We start from the raw sequence: 17,285 nt of genomic DNA, 5'->3' as shown, positions 1-17,285 counted from the left end.
AATAGCATTTGTTCCAATGAACCCACACCTAACAATGTGGACATTGTGGACTGCAGATGCTGGTTTACAAAAGAAAAGACTCAAAGTGCTGGAGTAATAAAATGCTTGACCCGCTGAGTTACTCCAGGACTTTGTGGCTAACTATGTGGAACCTTTTACAACGGAGAGGCCAAATATGTATCGGGAAACGAATGTGTTCAGAGTGCAAATGTGACCCTCAGCTTCCAGTTGCCCATCACTTCACTTCATTGCCCAACATCTTCAGTGACCTCTGTGCCCTTGGACATTTTCCAGTGAAACTCGTGAGATAAAAGAAAAGCATTTCATTTATCAGCAAATGTAAATTATTACTCTTCTCCACTCAACACTGGGTTTAAATGTTGGATAATTCTCCGCTGCGTTTCATTTTGACTTGCATAATGCTACCCTTTGTCATCCCACAATCATGTATGTGCTTTCCCCTTTCTTTCCTCCTCTCCTCTGCCATTCTCTACTGGGACTTGACAATGACACCAAACATGGCAACTCTTGTACACTGTGTCAGTGTACTATTTCTATACATTTGTACTGAATCTAAGATGTTCTTATGTATATTAATACTTTGTGTAGGAAGGAACTGCAGATGCTGGTTTATACCGAAGATAGACACAAACTGCTGGAGTAACTCAGGCAGCATCTTTGGATAGTAGAATGGTTGACCTTCTTCTTTGAAGAAGTGTCTCGACCCGAAACAGCACCCATTCCTTCTATCCAGAGATGCTGCCTGTCCCGTTCCAGCATTTTGTGTCTACCTTCTTTATACTAAAACTTTTACTGAACCATATGCAATAAAGAGTTTCACTGTACCTTGGCACATCTGACAATGAAGTACCATTGAACTATTGAACACTTTAAGTCCTCTTTACCTCTAGCCTTTCCCATTCCCAATCAACTTCCAATTTAATTCTCTCTGTTCACGGATGCTGCCTGTCCTGCTGCTTATCTCCAAGGTTTTTCATTTCACCCAAAGAGTATTATCTCATAATGCACTTCGTATGTTTTCTACAAGTTGCAAAAGATATAGCAGGAAATGGCAGCCAAATCACAATATATGAGAGTGTTTATAAATGAATAAATTAGACTATATAAAAAAAAATCATGAGTGGCATAGATGAGGTAGACAGTCAGAACCTTTTTCCGCACGGTGGTATTGTCCAACATTAGAGGGCATAAAGTGAGAGGGTAAACGTTTAATGGAGATGTGCGGAGGTTTTTTTTACACGGTGTATGGTGGGGGCCTGGAACACATTGCCAGGGGTGGTGGTGGAAGCTGATATGATAGTGGCATTTAGGAGGCTTTTAGATCGGCGCATGGAAGTGCAGGGAATAGAAGGATATGGATCAAGTACAGGGAGATGAGAACAGTTGAACATTGCATCATGTTTGGCATAAACATTGTGTTCCTGTGCTGTACATTTCTATGTTCTATGTTCATAATTGATTTTACAGCCTGGATTATGCGAGCGTGTGCATTATACAATTGTCTTCTGCTTCTGACCAGCAGTTTAAAGCTGGATTAAATAGTCTGTGGGAATTGGGAGTATGGATGTGAAATTTTCTCTACTTCATTTAAGGGTTTCGTTTTTGCAAAAAGACCAGAGATAAGATATTCCCAGTTTGAGAAGCTATTTGCAGCATTGATAGGTAATAGGAAACATAGTTCAAAATTCTTAGAAACATGGAGAAATCGGGCATATTGTTCTGAGCCGGGTTATTTAAACATTTGAGTCTGTGCCTAATTATCCCAAGTGCATATTATCTTCACTGGGTTACATAATCGCAATTACTTAATCATCACTAGTGTAAATCTTGAACTTCCCGAGAGCACAGTTGCTGTTCCTTCATCAGATTGACTGCAGCAGCAGTTCATAAAGGCAGCTCACCATCTCCTTCTCAAACATAAAAAAACAATGGGTTGGAAATGTCGGCCATGTTTACGACGCCCACATTCTCTAAATGAATAAATAAAACCACTGTTAAAAGATGCCATCACAATAGAACAGCAGGCCTCACGGTGGCACAGTGGTAGAGTTGCTGCCTCACAACACCAGAGACCGGGGTTTGATCCTGACTACGAGTGCTCTCTGTACGGAGTTGTAAGAAAATGCAGGTCAGGCAGCATCTCAGGAGAGAAGGAATGGGTGACGTTTCGGGTCGTGACCCTTCTTCAGATTGATGTAGGGGGGCGGGACAAAGGAAGGATATAGGTGGAGACAGGAAGACAGTGGGAGATCTGGGAAGGGGGAGGGGAAGAGAGGGACAGAGGAACTATCTAAAGTTGGAGAAGTCAATGTTCATACGTTCAATGTAAGTACGTTCTCCCTGTGACCGTGTACGTTTTCTCCGGGTGCGCCTGTTTCCTCCCACATTCCAAAGACGTGCAGGTTTGTAGGTTAATTGGCTTGAGTAAATTGTCCCAAGTATGTTGGATAGTACTAGTGTACAGGTGATCGTTAGTTGGCGCGGGCTCAGTGGCCAAAGAGTCTGTTTCCACTCTGTATCTTTAAACTAGACTAAACTAAGCTACAACCCGACACTTAAAAGATGCCTTCATTATAGAAAAAGACCTTGTATGCATTTTCTATCGCATGTATCTTGTGATTAGAAGAAAGATCTCATGAAATATTTAAACTTCTCCTGTTCACGAGGAGAGGTGTCAAATTCACCTAGGTTTCTCTATCAGCAACTATCACTATCTGTACAGGTCTGGTTGCAGAGTGAATGTTCCCCAATCTTGATCGGCAAGCACCACAGCCTCAACCTGTAACAAAGGCTAGCAGTGTCTTTCAGACTGAATTGTTTTAAATTTCACATCAGTCAAACCTTTAACCTTCAGAAATGGGAATGGATATATCTGAGTTTTATGCCTAAAATGTTTACATCCCAGGAGTAGTTGAGACTGGTGAACCACCTTTCATTTTAGGACTGTTTCAGTCAACAGAGAGGATATCATATTAAGCTTGGCTGCAGGTTAATATGATATTGGGTCATATTATGGCCAATAATGAGACCCAATATCATATTATTGGGTGATATAATCTGTGGGTGAAGGGCCAACACTTGATTCCACTGAGCTGCTTTGGTTTCTGAACAAGTGTTAAGACACAATCAAGCAGTTAATCCAGAATACCATAATCATGTTGTGTAGAAAGGAACTGCAGATGGTGGTTTATATCTAAGATAGACACAAAGTGCTGGAGTAGCTCAGTGGGTCAGGCAGCATCCTCTGGAGAAAAAGGATGGGTGACGTTTCGGTTCTGGACCCTTCTTCACACTGAAAGTAGGGGGGAGGGAATTGGAGGCAAGAGAAGGCCAGAACAAAGCAGAGCCGGCAACAGATGACCAAGGAAGGGTGGAGCCTATAATGGCCAATTGTTGGCTAGGGAAGAGTTGATAAATGAAGGAATACAAGGATGTGAACAGTGGATCTAGTAGGGCGACTAGGGGAGGGGAGTTTTACTTAAAGTTTAAGAAATCTGGTAGAATTCAAGAAAACTGTCGAGAATTCTCTAGAGTTCAAGAAGTTAGAGAAATTTAGGGTGGCATGGTGGGGCAGCAGTAGAGTTGTGCCTTTCAGTGCCAGAGTCCTGTGTTTGATCCTGACCACGGGTGCTTATCTGTACAGTTTGCATGTTTTTCCCGTGTTCTGTGTCAGTTTTCTCCGTGATCTCGGTTTCCACCCACACTCCAAAGACCTACAGGTTTGTAGGTTAATCGGGTCAGTATGATTATAATTGTCCCTCTTAAATGCGGAATAGTGTTAGTGTTCGGTGGGCTGAAGGGCCCGCTTCTGCGCTGTATCCTTAAACTAAACTAAACAAAAATCAACATTTTGTTTCTTTTCCAGGTTTCCCTCAAAATATTACAAACAATCAACTGACAACTGAGAGGCAACCTTTGAGCTGGCACACAAGACTACAAAGCACGTCAATGAGAAACAACTAATATATTGCATGCATTAAAGAGGCAGTATTCTCTTTCACTCTTTTTGGACTATGCAGGCATCCTTCCCTTAAGCCCAATGCCCAATGAAGGCCATGTGGAGCTGGGGCGAATGGGATGTTTAGTGCTCTGGATTCTTGCTCACAGTGGACCCTGCCTGGTCCACACGTGATGTGCAATAACGGACAAAAGCTGCCTTTTCTGCACCTCTCCGCGGTCAATCTGGTGACTTGCGACAGTCCCATAATACAGAGAGGAGCGATCCTCAGACTGGGGACTCTGGATAAGAGAGACATTTTTGTTTAGTTTCTAAGCTTTCATTTTGCTGGTAAGGGGCTTATGGTTCACACTGAAGATCTGTAACAAAAAAAATAATCTGTAAACAGATATATAATAAAGCAAAAAAAAAAAAAAGTTTTGATCTGGTCTTAATTTCTGCAAAGTCTAAGTGATTGTTAAATTAATAATCAAAGCAAGTGATAATGAAGGTATCACGAGAATCAACGAGGAACCTCCAAGGTATCTGTGCCTCTCCAATTCTGGCCTCTTGATCATATCCCATTTTAATTGATCTATCATCTGTGGCAGTACCAAAGTCCTAAATGTTGGGATTTTGCTCCCTAAACCGCTCTGCCTCTCTATCCCCCTTGCAGGTGTTTCTACATTTATTCGTTGGGGTAGTAATGAAGATTTCCATCAGCCTTTCCCACCCTGCTGGAACCTTATTCAGCATTGCTTTTATACACAGTTAATCATGGAGAAATATACTTCAGATAGACACAAAGTGCTGGAGTAACTCAGCAGGTTAGGCAGCATCCCTGGAGAAAAAAAATGGGTGATGTTTCAGGTCTGGAGCCTTCTTCAGACTAGCAATGTGAAGAAGGGTCCTGACCCAAAACACCACTCATCCTTTCCAAGATGCTGCCTGACCCGCTGCGTTACTCCAGCACTTTGTGTCTAACTTTTGTATGAACCATCATCTTCAGTTCCTTGTTTCTACAGAAATGTACTTCAATGGGATATAGATTAATTGACGTAGCATCTACACTTATGAGATATATTTCAAACATTACTGATTAGACATTGAAAGAAATTCAAATCAGCAAAAATGGTTCCTGGACGCAATAGAAATTAGTGAATACAAGATACTTTTTAATTCCCCCAAAAGAGATTGTTATCTTCCTACAAACAAAAGAACATTTTGTTCACTCTAAAATTAAATAGTACATTATTTTATATTATAATTATAAATTATATTTTACAAGCTTCCCTGTTACAGGGTGCGTCGAAGGATATTGGTGTTTTTCACCTGATGAAGACAAATGGTGCTGATGAGGAGATAAAGTAACTCTTGATTATCCAATCTGAAGAAGGGTTCCGACAAGAAATGTCACCTATCCATTCCTTCTGCAGATGCAGCCTGACCTGTTGAGTTCCTCCAAGCACTTTGCGTTTTTGCTCGAGATTCCAGCATCTGCAATTCCTTGTGTCTTTACCTTTCACCCCATGGTCACAATGGGCTGTGTGTGTAGGCTGGCCAACAGGCATGAACTCTGCACTGAAATGAGTCTGGTTGCCATGAAGATGACCAGTGCCAGTGAGTTCTCAACCATAGTCATACCACTCCTTCATTCTGAATACACATTCAAAGCAATTTGTGTAGAAATATTTTAAAAAATGAAATATCTTTTCACCAATAGATAAAAACTACCCATTATCTTGTGATATCTGGTAAAAATATTAGCAGTTGGATTTAGGTGCGGCACAGTGGTGCAGCAGTAGAGTTGCTGCCTTACAGCGCCAGAGACCCGGGTTTGATCCTGACAATGGGTACTCTCTGTACCCATTTGTACGTTCCTGTGCTGTACTTTTCTATGTTCTGTGTAAAGGTTCAATGTTCTATGCTTCAGATGGAGTCCGTGAAATTTGCTGCTTCAGCTCCCCAAGGTTCAATGTTGGCAATTCAGTAGAAAGGTTTATGCATTGCCAACTTGCACTGATGCTGATCAATTCAGTCATTCAGCCACAGTCACTGCCCTGCCCATCCCCTGGCCCACTGCTGCTGGCTGCATACAGATGCTTGACCTGTGGGTAGGTGCTAACTACATGTCGAGGTCAGGCACGGGTCCAGCTTTTGGTGCAGGTGTTGTGGCACAGAGGAGCATTATTCAAGACCATATTCTACCTCTCGGCCCAATTCAGCTGAGATTGGTATTGGCGAAAGGAAAAAGAGAATAGAATAGTGTATCAGGGAAAGCTGCATCCTGCTGAATAGGGAGAGAGTGGATTGTGGTGTGGTTGGTTTATGCCCTGCCCTGTTTTGACCTCTGAAGTCCAAGTTAATATTGGCTGGGATTGAGAATTCAAGTAGACCGTTGTCACTTCCACTCAGAGCAGATATGTGGTATCAAGGGTCATAAAATCCAAATCCAATATCTGCTGTTGGGGACAGTGGCGAGGAGACATTTCTGTGTAAACTTGTCCAAAGCACAGTCATAGGGTCATAGAGTCAAAGAGCATAAAAACAGGCCCTTCAGCCCAACTTGCATATGCTGACCAATATGGCCCATCCCCACTAGTCCCATCTTCCTGCGTTTGGCCCATATCCCTCTAAACCTGTCCTATCCATGTACCTGTCTAAATGTTTCTTAAACGTTGTGATAGTACCTGCCTCAACTACCTCCTCCGGCAGCTCGTTCCATCTACCTACCACCATTTGTGTAAAAAAGTTGCCTCTCAGGTTCCTATTAAATCTTTCCTCCCTCACCTGAAACCTATGTCCTCTGATTCATGATTCTCATACTCTGGGTATAAGACACAGTTTTTGTGGTACAGTGGCACAGTGGTGGTGTTGCTGCCTTCAGCGCCAAAGACCCCAGTTCGATCCCGACTACGGGTGCTGTCCATATAGTCTTTGCACGTTCTCCCTGGGACCACGTGGGTTTTCTCTGGGTGCTCCTGTTTCCTCCCGTACTCTAAAGATGTACAAGTTTGTAGGTTAATTGTCTTCGGTAAAATTGTAATTTGTCTCTAGTGTGTATGATAGTGCTGGTGGTGAATGCTGGTCGGCACTGACTCGGTGGGCCAAAAGGCCTGTTTTCACATTGTATCTCTAAAGTCTACAGATTCTGTGCATTTACCCTATCTATTCCTCGGGTTCTTATACCCTCTTTAAGATCACCCCTCATCCTCCTGTACTCCAAGGAATAAAGTCCAAGCCTGCTCAACCTATCCCTATAGCTTCGGCCCTCGAGTCCTGGCAACATCCTTGTAACATCATAGCATGCACATCTCTCTAGGAAGCTTCCTCACCCACCTCCAATTTATAGATTTGTAACTGGAAAGGTGTTACAGCCTCAGGGATGAAATGAAACCTGGTGCTCTGGCTATGACACTGATATGCCAAGTTTAACAGGGAGGTCCATGCCCCATCTGGATGGGTATGACTGGCGGTGAGACTCATAGACCCTGCGGAACGCAACATTCAACCTATGAGCTGGGGCTCCACCTACTGGCTGAGGCGAGAAAGGAAATAACGCAGAAAAACCCCAGGAAATGCCAGATGACTCAGCAACTGCGCTCTGAAACAGGACGGGGCCAGTCAACAGATAGTACATCTTCAGCATGGGCTGCAAGTGGCACGAGATGTAATGCAAATGCTAAGACATCAACTGAGAGTTTGTTTGTCGGGGGCGTTCCATCCTCAGTCAAGTCACTGTCCTTGGCCTTATACGTAACTCCTTTCCCCTGACGTTAGTGGCCTGTCAACTGGCCAGCACGCTGCTATTGAAGTCCATTGCGTCAAACGCATCTCCCACATCGTCCGTGACCACGTCGGCTCCTCCGTGCTGTTGCACACATTCCCGAACTGTCCTCAGTATTGAGTGCAGGCGTCTGTCGAGAGCGAGCAGGTGAGGCTCCGTCAGCACCGGACTGAGAACGTCGCGTAGCAGGGACTCCCGCATCACGTCACTGAGTTGATACCCTGGCTGTAGCAGAAGCTCCAAGCGCAAGAGCGTCGACTTCTTTATTCTATAAAACAGACCATTCAACAATTAGGGTCCCCAGTTGGAACATAAGGGCCCCGATTTGACGGCAAGAACAATTGTAAGGCTCGCGGCAAAAAAAAGGAGATGGGAAGGAAGGAATTGTTTTAGCCAGAGGGTGGTGAATCTGTGGAATTCATTGCCACAGACGATTGTGGAGGCCAAGTCAATGGATATTTTTAAGGTGGAGATTGACAAATTCTTGAGTAGCATGCGTGTCAGGGGTTATGGGGAGAAGGCAGGGGAATTGGGTTGAGGGGGAATGATGGATCAGCCATGATTGAATGACGGAGTAGACATGATGGGCCGAATGGCCTTATTCTTCTCCTAGAACTTACGAACATATGAAAACTATTATCGTGTAAACAGGAGAGTCATATCCGCCATCTGTACTTGCGCAGTTAAATACAGAAGTCTGGACATTATTGGCTGGATTTCATTAATCCTATCCAAGCCATTGTATCAAAGTGTAGGATTTGACATTCAAACACATGAAGAGTTCTAACTGCTGGACTAATCAATTAATTTAGTTTAGCGATACAGCATGGAAACAGGCCCTTCAGCTCACCGAGTCCAGGCTGACCATCAATCACCTGTTCACACTAGTTCGATGTTATCCCACTTTCCATTCCACTCACTACACACCAGGGGCAATTTACAAAGTCCAATTGATCTACAAATCCACACGTCTTTGGTATGTGGGTCTCTGGCGCTGTGAGGCAGCAGCTCTACCCGCTGCACCACCGGACGGCCCACAAAGGCATCAGTTGTTTGAATTTGTCCATTCATTGTCTTAATAAGACCAAAGCACCATGTCTGACAGTGTTGGACATCTAACACCATGTCTTTGCAGACCCTTAATCGACCCGAAACATCACCTATTCCTTTTCTCCAGAAATGCTGCCTGACCCGCTGAGTTACTCCAGCATTTTGTGTCTATCTTCGGTGTAAACCAGCACCTGCAGTTCCTTCCTACCCATATAATGCAGACTGAGCCGCTGTTAGATCAGGCCCAAATTATACCTGATGCACAGACACACCATTTTGACCCAACTCCCCCTCGTTTATATATCATGTGTGGCTTTACCTGCAGCACTGAATGAGGGGGGCGAGGATGGAGAGTTCATCGTGTGAGTGTTTCCCAAACCTAACAAAAAGAAAGAAATGTGTTACAGGCTGCCGTGCCAAAGCTGGCAGGGGACCACAGTTATCCAGATGTACTGACTGACATTAAGTGGACAGAAATGATTTGGTACAGGTCCACCACTGATTTTCTGGCACCCTTGGTTCCAGAGCCTTGCCAGATTTTCTGTTTTTCCAGATCAACAGAGGTAATGGCCTCGGCTGGGGGGTGTCAAGATATCGGCACGTGATGTTGGCCATGGTAGTTGGCTATGGGAACGGATCTGCCGGCTCCGGTCAGGCCGGAGTTCCAGAGGCCTGGCAGCAGGGGGCAAATTCCATCGGCGCGGAAGTCCAGAAGGGAAAATACATTGTGGCCTTCCATCACAGTGAGGAGGGGACTGGAGGAGACTCACTGTGATGGATGTTTCTTTCTTTATTTGTGATGGATGTTTCTTTTTTTTGTGTGTTGGTTGGGGTTGTGTAATTTGCCTATTTTAATGCTTTTATTGTTGGACTGTGGGTGACTGAATTTCGTCCAAAAAACTTGTTTTTTGGATGACAAATAAAGATATCTTGAATCTTGAATGAGGTCGAGATCGGCCGCCTCAACCGGCCGAGGTGCCACATTTTCGGGAGGGACTTCAAGGGGGAGGGGGGGGGGGGAGAGTGATTTCAAGTGCTCTCTCATAATTTTGTCCAGATTAAAGGAAGTGCCGGACCACCAGTTGCCACGGAATGGGTAGTGGACATGTATTAACAGGCAGCTCCAGTACAAGTTCCAGAGCTTCAGTAGATTGGCATGCTGTCTTGCTGAAATAAGCACACATTTTATTGAACGCGATATCAAACCATGGCTAATCAATTATATGATTCTGTCCTGCCTAAACTCATCTGCCGTGACAAGCTTCTTCCTTGTTTTTGTCCCTCTTGACTTAACTAGCTGGCCTTCCATTCTTCACTCTGGACAAGTTTAACATCATTCAAGACTCTCCTGTCCACATCTTGACTTGCAGCATTCTCTTCATCCATCACTCCTCTCCTTGGTGGTTCATATGGGCTCCTGGTCCACCAATGTCTTGGTTTTGAAATGAATATCCTGCTTTTCAAACTTTTTAATGGTCTCATCTCCCTCCCCCTTGATCTGCAGCCGCTAACAATCCTTAAAGTTACTCGTGCTCCACCAATTCTGTCTTCTGAGGTATCCCCGATTTTAATTAGGCCTTGTAGCTGTGCCTTTAGTTGTTGAGGCCTGAAATCTAAAATTCCCCCAAAAACTCTCTCTTCGAAGACCCTTCCTTAAAACCTTCCTCTGGTGAACCTTTTTATAACCTGCCCTAAGATTTTCGTATGTGAGAGGTGTCAGGTGTCAAATCTTGATGGAAGATGCACCTGGGAAGAGCCTTGAAACATTTCGCCATCACAGTGAAGGTGCAAGATAAATATAGAGTTGTGGCTTGAAATGGGAGGCAGCTTTGCGACAGGGTGGACAGGGTGCAAAAGTAAATGCAGCAGTGATGATTTGAAAGAAATCTTTGTGTCTCCATTACTTAGTGTCTTTCTTTAATTCTGGGGGTTCTCTTGCTTGAGATGAAGGTAACCAGGAAGTCCCAGGGGAGCAAAAAGAACAAGGTTCTTTGCCAGGAGGGTGGTAGGTGCCTGGCATATGTTGCCAACGGTGGTGGAAGAAGATACAATTGTGGCATTCAAGAGATTTGGATAGTTACGTGGATGTGAGGGGTATTGGGGGGGGGGGGGTATGGATCAGGCAGATGAGATTAGTTTGGCTTGGCATCATCTTCACCACAGACATTGTGGGTCAAAGGGCCTGTTTCTATGCTGTGCTTTCTATGCTCTTTCCAAATCAGAACAACAAAACCTGGAAAGTAAAACCTGGAAAGCAATACAGTAAGCCTTGGTTGTGATCTTACTTAGTTTAGAGGTAAAGCAGCGAAACAGGCTCACTGAGTCCACGCCGACCAACGATCATCTGTTCGCGCCCGTTCTAAGTTATCCTACTTTCGCATCCACTTCCTTCGCACTATGCGGCAATTTAAGGAGACCAATTAAACTCCAAATCCGTATGTTTTTGGGATATAGGAGGAAACAGGAGCACCCGGAGAAAACCCACGGGGTCACAGGGAGAATGTGCAAACTCTGCATAGACAGCACCCAAGGCCAGGGATTGAATCCATGTCTCTGGCGCGGTAAGGATGCAGCTCTATAGGATGCCTCAAGGTGCCGCACAAGGGTATATTCCTATTGCTAAAAAGGGTTACAATATTTTATTATGGAATCAGCACTTAAATGATATTAATTGCATTTTATACTCAAAGATAAACAGTTAAAGTTGTTACCCTCTGGCATTGTCGAAGTGAATGATATAACCATCCTTTCCAAACTTTGTGAAGACCTCAAAGTGATGCCGATCCATATTTCCTGGAAGCAAATTTAGAAACATTGACTGCAGGTAAAGGGGTTCACCAGAGTTGTCCTTCTAGCCCAAGATCCTTTCTTGAAATATTTACTTTGAGCCCTGATGAGCAGTTTAACAAACGTTATCACAATTTCTGATGAAGACAGGATATCATTAATTCAAAATATTCATCACTGAATCTAAAACGAATCCTGTAAATCAACAGACGAAATGTGTAGGAAGGAACTGAGGGTGGCACGGTGGCACAGCGGTAAAGTTGCTGCCTTTCAGCGAAATGCAGCGCCGGAGATCCGGGTTCGATCCCGACTACGGGTGCTGTCTGTTCAGAGTTTGTATGTTCTCTCCATGACCTGCGTGGGTTTTCTCTGAGATCTTCGAAACTCCAAAGACGTACAGGTTTGTAGGGTAGTGTTAATGTGTGTGAATCGCTGGTCGGTGCGGACCTGGTGGGCCGAAAGGGCCTGTTTCCGCGCTGTTACTCTATACTAAACTAAACTGCAGATGCTGGTTTAAACCGAAGATAGACACAAAAAGGTGGAGTAACAACAGGTCAGACAGGTGACGTTCCTTTTCTCCAGAGATGCTGTCTGACCTGCTGAGTTACTCCAGCTCTTTGTGTCTATCTCCTGTAAATCAGCCCAAGGTGGTTTTCCTTGTTCTTTTCATCCTTCGGCAGTTTCTCTTGTGTTCCGTCAACAATTAAAAAAGAATATTCTAGAAATTTGATGGTATAGCTTTGCTATTTTTATTGTCACTAATGGAAAAAAAGAACTTCTCCAGGAATGAAATGTGATTAGTTTAGAGATACAGCATGGAAACAGACCCTTTGGCCCATCGGGTCCAAACTGGTCATCGATCACCCAAACACACCAGTCCTATGTTATCCCAATTTTCTCATCCGCTCATTACTTACCACAAGCAATTTACAGCGGTCAATTAACCAACAAGCTCGCACGTCTTTGGGATGTGGGAGGAAACTGGTGCATCCAGAGAAAACCCACGTGATCACGGGGAGAATGTGCAAACGTCGTACAGACAACCCCCCTTGGTCAGAATCGAACCCCAGTCTCTGGCAATGTGAAGCAGCAGTTGCCAATATAATTGATCTGTTTTTTTAAATACATATTCTGAACTTTTTTCTTGTTTATTATCATAAGATTATAAGATCATAAGAACATAAGTGATAGGAGCAGAATTAGGCCATTTGGCCCATCCCGCCATTCAATCATGGCTGATCTATCTCCCTCCTAACCCCATTCTCCTGCCTTCTCCCCATAAGCTCGGACACCCGTACTAATCAAGAATCTATTTATCTCTACCTTAAATATATCCACAGCCTTCTGTGGCAAAGAATTCCACAGATTCACCACCATTATGGGTTTTACAAAGTAATGTGTTTACATATATCCGTTGTGCTGCTGTGAGAATGTCTTTGTTCTGTTTTAGGACATATGACAATAAAACACTCTTGACTCTCTCCATCCCTCCCCCACCCTAGTCATCCTGCTCGTTTCACTGTTCACACCCATACATCCCTTTGTGATCACCTTTTTCGTAGCCAACAATGGATTATTGTGGGCTCCACCTTTCCTTGATCATCAGCGCCGGCTCTGATATGTCCAGGATCCTTTCATACCTCTTGTTTCCCTCTCCTTTCCTTCAGTCTGAAGAGGGGTCACAACCCAAAATATCACCCATTCCTTTTCTCCAGAGATGCTGTCTGACCCATTGAGTTACTCTGGCATTTTGTGTCTATCTTCGGGTTCAGTTCCATGTTGTCATTTCTGGGGGAGTGATTACAAATGCAAATCTAACCACAGCTTGTTCTGGCATCAACTATAACCTTTGTAGGTCAGCCACACCTTCCCCCAACGCATGAAACCTATCCCCATCGTTGAGATATTTTTTCCTGTCAAATGGTTACCTGTTAAAAAGTCAAAAATGGCCATATCAATGATGTCCAACAATCTACTGCCTGCATTGTACGGAGGAGTTTTTTTGATCAATTTACAGTAGTTTGGATTGGTTTCCCACCTAAAGGAAAAAAAGGAGCAATTAGGATAGTGTTTGAACTCATTCCCAAAAATAACATTAATCGCATATCAGAGCCAGTTACTGCTTACACAATTAGGGACAAGGAATTGGACTCATTACGCCTCTCTTCATGCACATATGGGAACTAGTATTTACCCTGGCACAGAGAACCATGGCTGGATGCATTTTCACACAAGTGACAACCTATTTAAAAGACAGATACAAAGTGCTGGAGTAACTCCGTGCAGGCAGGCTTCATCAGACCCGAATGAAGGACATAAAGGCCGACAAACCACTGCCAACAAACCTCCAACCAGCTTAAGTGGGAATGACTGAAAATTGTAAACAGATTTCTCCCTTCCCCCTCCCGAGGCCTCTTGTGTCTGCTGTAGTTTAATGAGGTGGCCTATATATTGTCCTTAGGGTATGTCTGCTGTCCCTGAATATGCAGCAGAGTGGTGCAGTTCGTAGAGCTGCAGCCTCACAATGTCAGAGACCCTGGTTCGATCCTGCCCTCAGGTGGTGTCTGTGGGCAGTCTGCACCTTCTCCCTGTGACCTGAGTGGATTTGCTCCAGGTAATGCGGTTTCTTCCCACATCCCCAAAAACGTTGTGCGGGTTTATCGGTTCATTGGCCTCTGCAAATTGCTCCTGGTGTGAAGGGAGTGGATGAGAAAGTGGGAATTACATTGAACTAGTGCGATTAATGGCCGGCATGGACACGATGGGCCAAAGAGCCTGTTGCCCTGCTGTTTCTTTAAACTATAAGACATTAGCCTAGCCAAGACTGTTGACCGTAATTGCTGATGTAAAACGTGTGATCACACATTAATAACATTTCAGCTCATTGTTTTCATTTACTGATTAGTAATATTTCTGATAATGTCATCTTTACCTGAGTAAAATAAAACTGGCTTATTTCCCAATGCAAGGCAAATATTTCATTTGCGTATTGACGTAATGGGTAATTAATCAAATTGATGAGAAAGCTTGCAAGCTGCAACCAGTGCACTGAGGTGACTGCAAAGAGCTGAGCATTAATCCTAGCTAGGCTTCGCTTTTTACAATCCTGCTGTTACCAGCACAGCTGCGAACATATGAAGACTGATATTCTGCTGTATCTCCCCAAAGAGGAATCAAACACAAAGTAGTTCGAAGGCCTTACTCTGCTTTGTCTGCAAATGTGTAGGACCTGCTCCATGGGTTCTTGATCTGCTCTCGACGTGCGATGTAGAGGTCGGGCAGGAAGGCAGACACAGACCCTTCCAGCTGCTGTGGTCTCCCACACGCTGCATACTCCGTCTTACAGGAGTACAGACATTTCGAATAGAAGCAAACATTGTTCTCTGGCAAAAGAACAGAAACGTCATTTTTCATTCATTATCTTGTGCCGTCGAGATCATTACGGTGGTGGGCCGCGTGGATCAGGCACCACTAGGGGCCCCACAGAGGCAGAGCACATGGACCAGATGCAGCTTGCAACGGCCCTTCATAAATTCCTAAGTTGTAGGAGCAGAATTAGGCCATTCGGCCCATTAGGTGTGCTCTGTAATTTCAATCATGGCCCATCTATCTTTCACTCTCAACCCCATTCTCCTGCCTTCTCTCCATAACTGTTGTGTGGCACGGTGGCGCAGCGGTAGAGTTGCTGCCTTGCAGCGAATGCAGTGCTGGAGATCCGGGTGCTGTCTGTATGGTTGTACGTTCTCCCCGTGACTTGCGTGGGTTTTCTCCGAGATCTTTGGTTTGCTCCCACACTCCAAAGACGTACAGGTATGCAGGTTAATTGGCTTGGTAAATGTAAAAATTGTCCCTTGTGTATGCAGGATAGCATTAATATGCAGGGATCGCTGGTCGGCGCGGACCCGGTGGACTGAGAGGGCCTGTTTCTGCGCTGTATCTCTAAACTGAACTAAACTCCTGACACCTTTACTAATCAAGAATCTGTCAATTTCCGCCTAAAAAATATCCATTGACTTGGCCTCCACAGGCGTCTCCACCAGGGGGCACCACACAATGGCTGCCTCGCCAACTGTTTGTCTTTGTCTTTTTCATTCTTTGTGTTTTTAGTTTGTTGTAAAATGTATGTTTTAGCTTATCTTTAGTTTTTGTATTTGTGGGGGGTGGTGGGGAGGGGGTGGGGGGTGTGGGGGAAACTTTTAAAAATCTCTTTCCTCGATGGAGATGCGACTTTTTCCGTGTGGTATCTCCGTCTGCCCTGCGGCCTAATATCGTGGAGTTGGCGGCCTCTTGTTTGGGACTTCTAGAGCTCCAAAACCGCGGAGCCTGCAGACTTAACATCTTGGAGCGGGCGATCCCTTTGCCAGGGGTCGGCCTTTGGTGCTCCAACCTGCAGGAGCTGCGGACCTTAACATCGTGGAGCTCGCGGTCCCTGGCTAGGGACCGATTTCGGGAACTCCAAGCCGCAGGAGTTTCGACGTCCCAATGCGGGTGCTTAGACCGCCCCGACGTGGGAGCTCGATCGCCGGCTGCGGATGGTTCGAATCCCCTGACCGCGGGAGGAAAGGAGGAAAGAAGATAAGACTTTATTGCCTTCCATCACAGTGGGGAATGTGGAGGAGCCGCTGTGGTGGATGTTTATGTCAATTTTTTATGTAGTTGTGTGCCTTGTTGCTTTTTTGGAGTGACTGTATGGCAAACCAAATTCCTCGTATGTGTGCAAAACATACTTGGCTAATAAATTACGAATTTGATTATGATTATGAGATTCACCACCCTCTGCCGAAAGAAATTCCTCCTCATCTTTCTCAAGGTATGCCCTTTTATTCTGAGGCTGTGGCCTCTGGTCCTAGATTCTCCCATTGGTGGAAACTGTGAAGGCCGGGGACGGTGGAGAACATCGATAGACCAGTGCCACACCAACCTAATGTCGCCACCACGACAACAGGCCTGAAAGCCAACATAAGACATGCTATTTATTAGAACTTAGATATTTGAAGGATATAAGATAGCGCTGGAAGCATGGCAACTCTGTGTACAGCTTCAGTATAATCTACTGTTCTTACACTACAATCATTGCACTCCTGTACTTGGGCACGGTTGTGGTAATGCTTCAAAGTACCTTTTATCAGAACGGGGCTGAGTTAGATCGAATATTGTTGTAATCTGCAAACTCGTCAGACAATTTAAGCAATATTGGAAGGGGTGACTGCTCTGGGATCAGGGAAGCATGTGGGAAGGGAATAAGGATAGGGGACAGGGCAGGAGGAAAGGGAATTTGATGGAGATCAGAAATGGGGAGAGGACAATTGTTGGGAGTGGTTGGACAGTTGTTGGTATTTCCAAGCGGAAGGAGAAGGGCGGCATTTATGGGGAAGGGAGAGATCATGAGGGTTAATTGAGGGAAAGAAAATCAGAATGATCGGGGTGGGGTTGATGACTAAAGAATACACAACCAACGAACCTGACTAGACCTTCTAACCAGTACAGACGTCCTCTGCAAGTGAGGACCTGCACCATTGATCAACATTCACCATCCATGACAATGATAACAGAGTAACACTTTTGTTTATTTAAAAATGTGTTTGAATGTGGTTCGCCATGTGATCTCACCCTTAAGGTGAGAGAGGAACAGTTTAAAGGAGATGTTTGGTTTAGTTTGGAGACACAGCATGGAAACAGGCCCTTCGGCCCACTGAGTCCATG

General features: G+C 44.7%; 2 protein-coding genes across 6 annotated transcripts in view; one reads left to right on the top strand and one right to left on the bottom strand.

The window, feature by feature from the left end:
* LOC144594574 (platelet-derived growth factor subunit A-like) overlaps positions 1-4,368 on the top strand; it is a 64,170-nt gene extending 59,802 nt beyond the window's left edge. For all 3 annotated transcript variants that reach the window (XM_078401289.1, XM_078401288.1, XM_078401290.1), the window contains one exon: positions 3,887-4,368. In XM_078401289.1, coding sequence (XP_078257415.1) covers positions 3,887-3,926 — 40 coding nt within the window. In that variant the 3' untranslated portion in view covers positions 3,927-4,368. The remainder of the gene's footprint in view (positions 1-3,886) is intronic.
* A 778-nt stretch (positions 4,369-5,146) lies between these two features.
* LOC144594573 (pseudokinase FAM20A-like) overlaps positions 5,147-17,285 on the bottom strand; it is a 50,258-nt gene continuing 38,119 nt past the window's right edge. For all 3 annotated transcript variants that reach the window (XM_078401286.1, XM_078401285.1, XM_078401287.1), the window contains 5 exons: positions 14,785-14,965; positions 13,511-13,620; positions 11,507-11,588; positions 9,115-9,174; positions 5,147-8,013 (listed from right to left, as the gene is read on the bottom strand). In XM_078401286.1, coding sequence (XP_078257412.1) covers positions 7,746-8,013; positions 9,115-9,174; positions 11,507-11,588; positions 13,511-13,620; positions 14,785-14,965 — 701 coding nt within the window. In that variant the 3' untranslated portion in view covers positions 5,147-7,745. The remainder of the gene's footprint in view (positions 8,014-9,114; positions 9,175-11,506; positions 11,589-13,510; positions 13,621-14,784; positions 14,966-17,285) is intronic.

The sequence above is a fragment of the Rhinoraja longicauda genome, chromosome 6 (assembly GCF_053455715.1).
Source record: "Rhinoraja longicauda isolate Sanriku21f chromosome 6, sRhiLon1.1, whole genome shotgun sequence".
Lineage (NCBI taxonomy): Eukaryota > Metazoa > Chordata > Chondrichthyes > Rajiformes > Arhynchobatidae > Rhinoraja > Rhinoraja longicauda.
The sequence above is the reverse complement of the archived record's forward strand: the minus strand, read 5'-3'. Positions and strand labels throughout refer to the sequence as shown.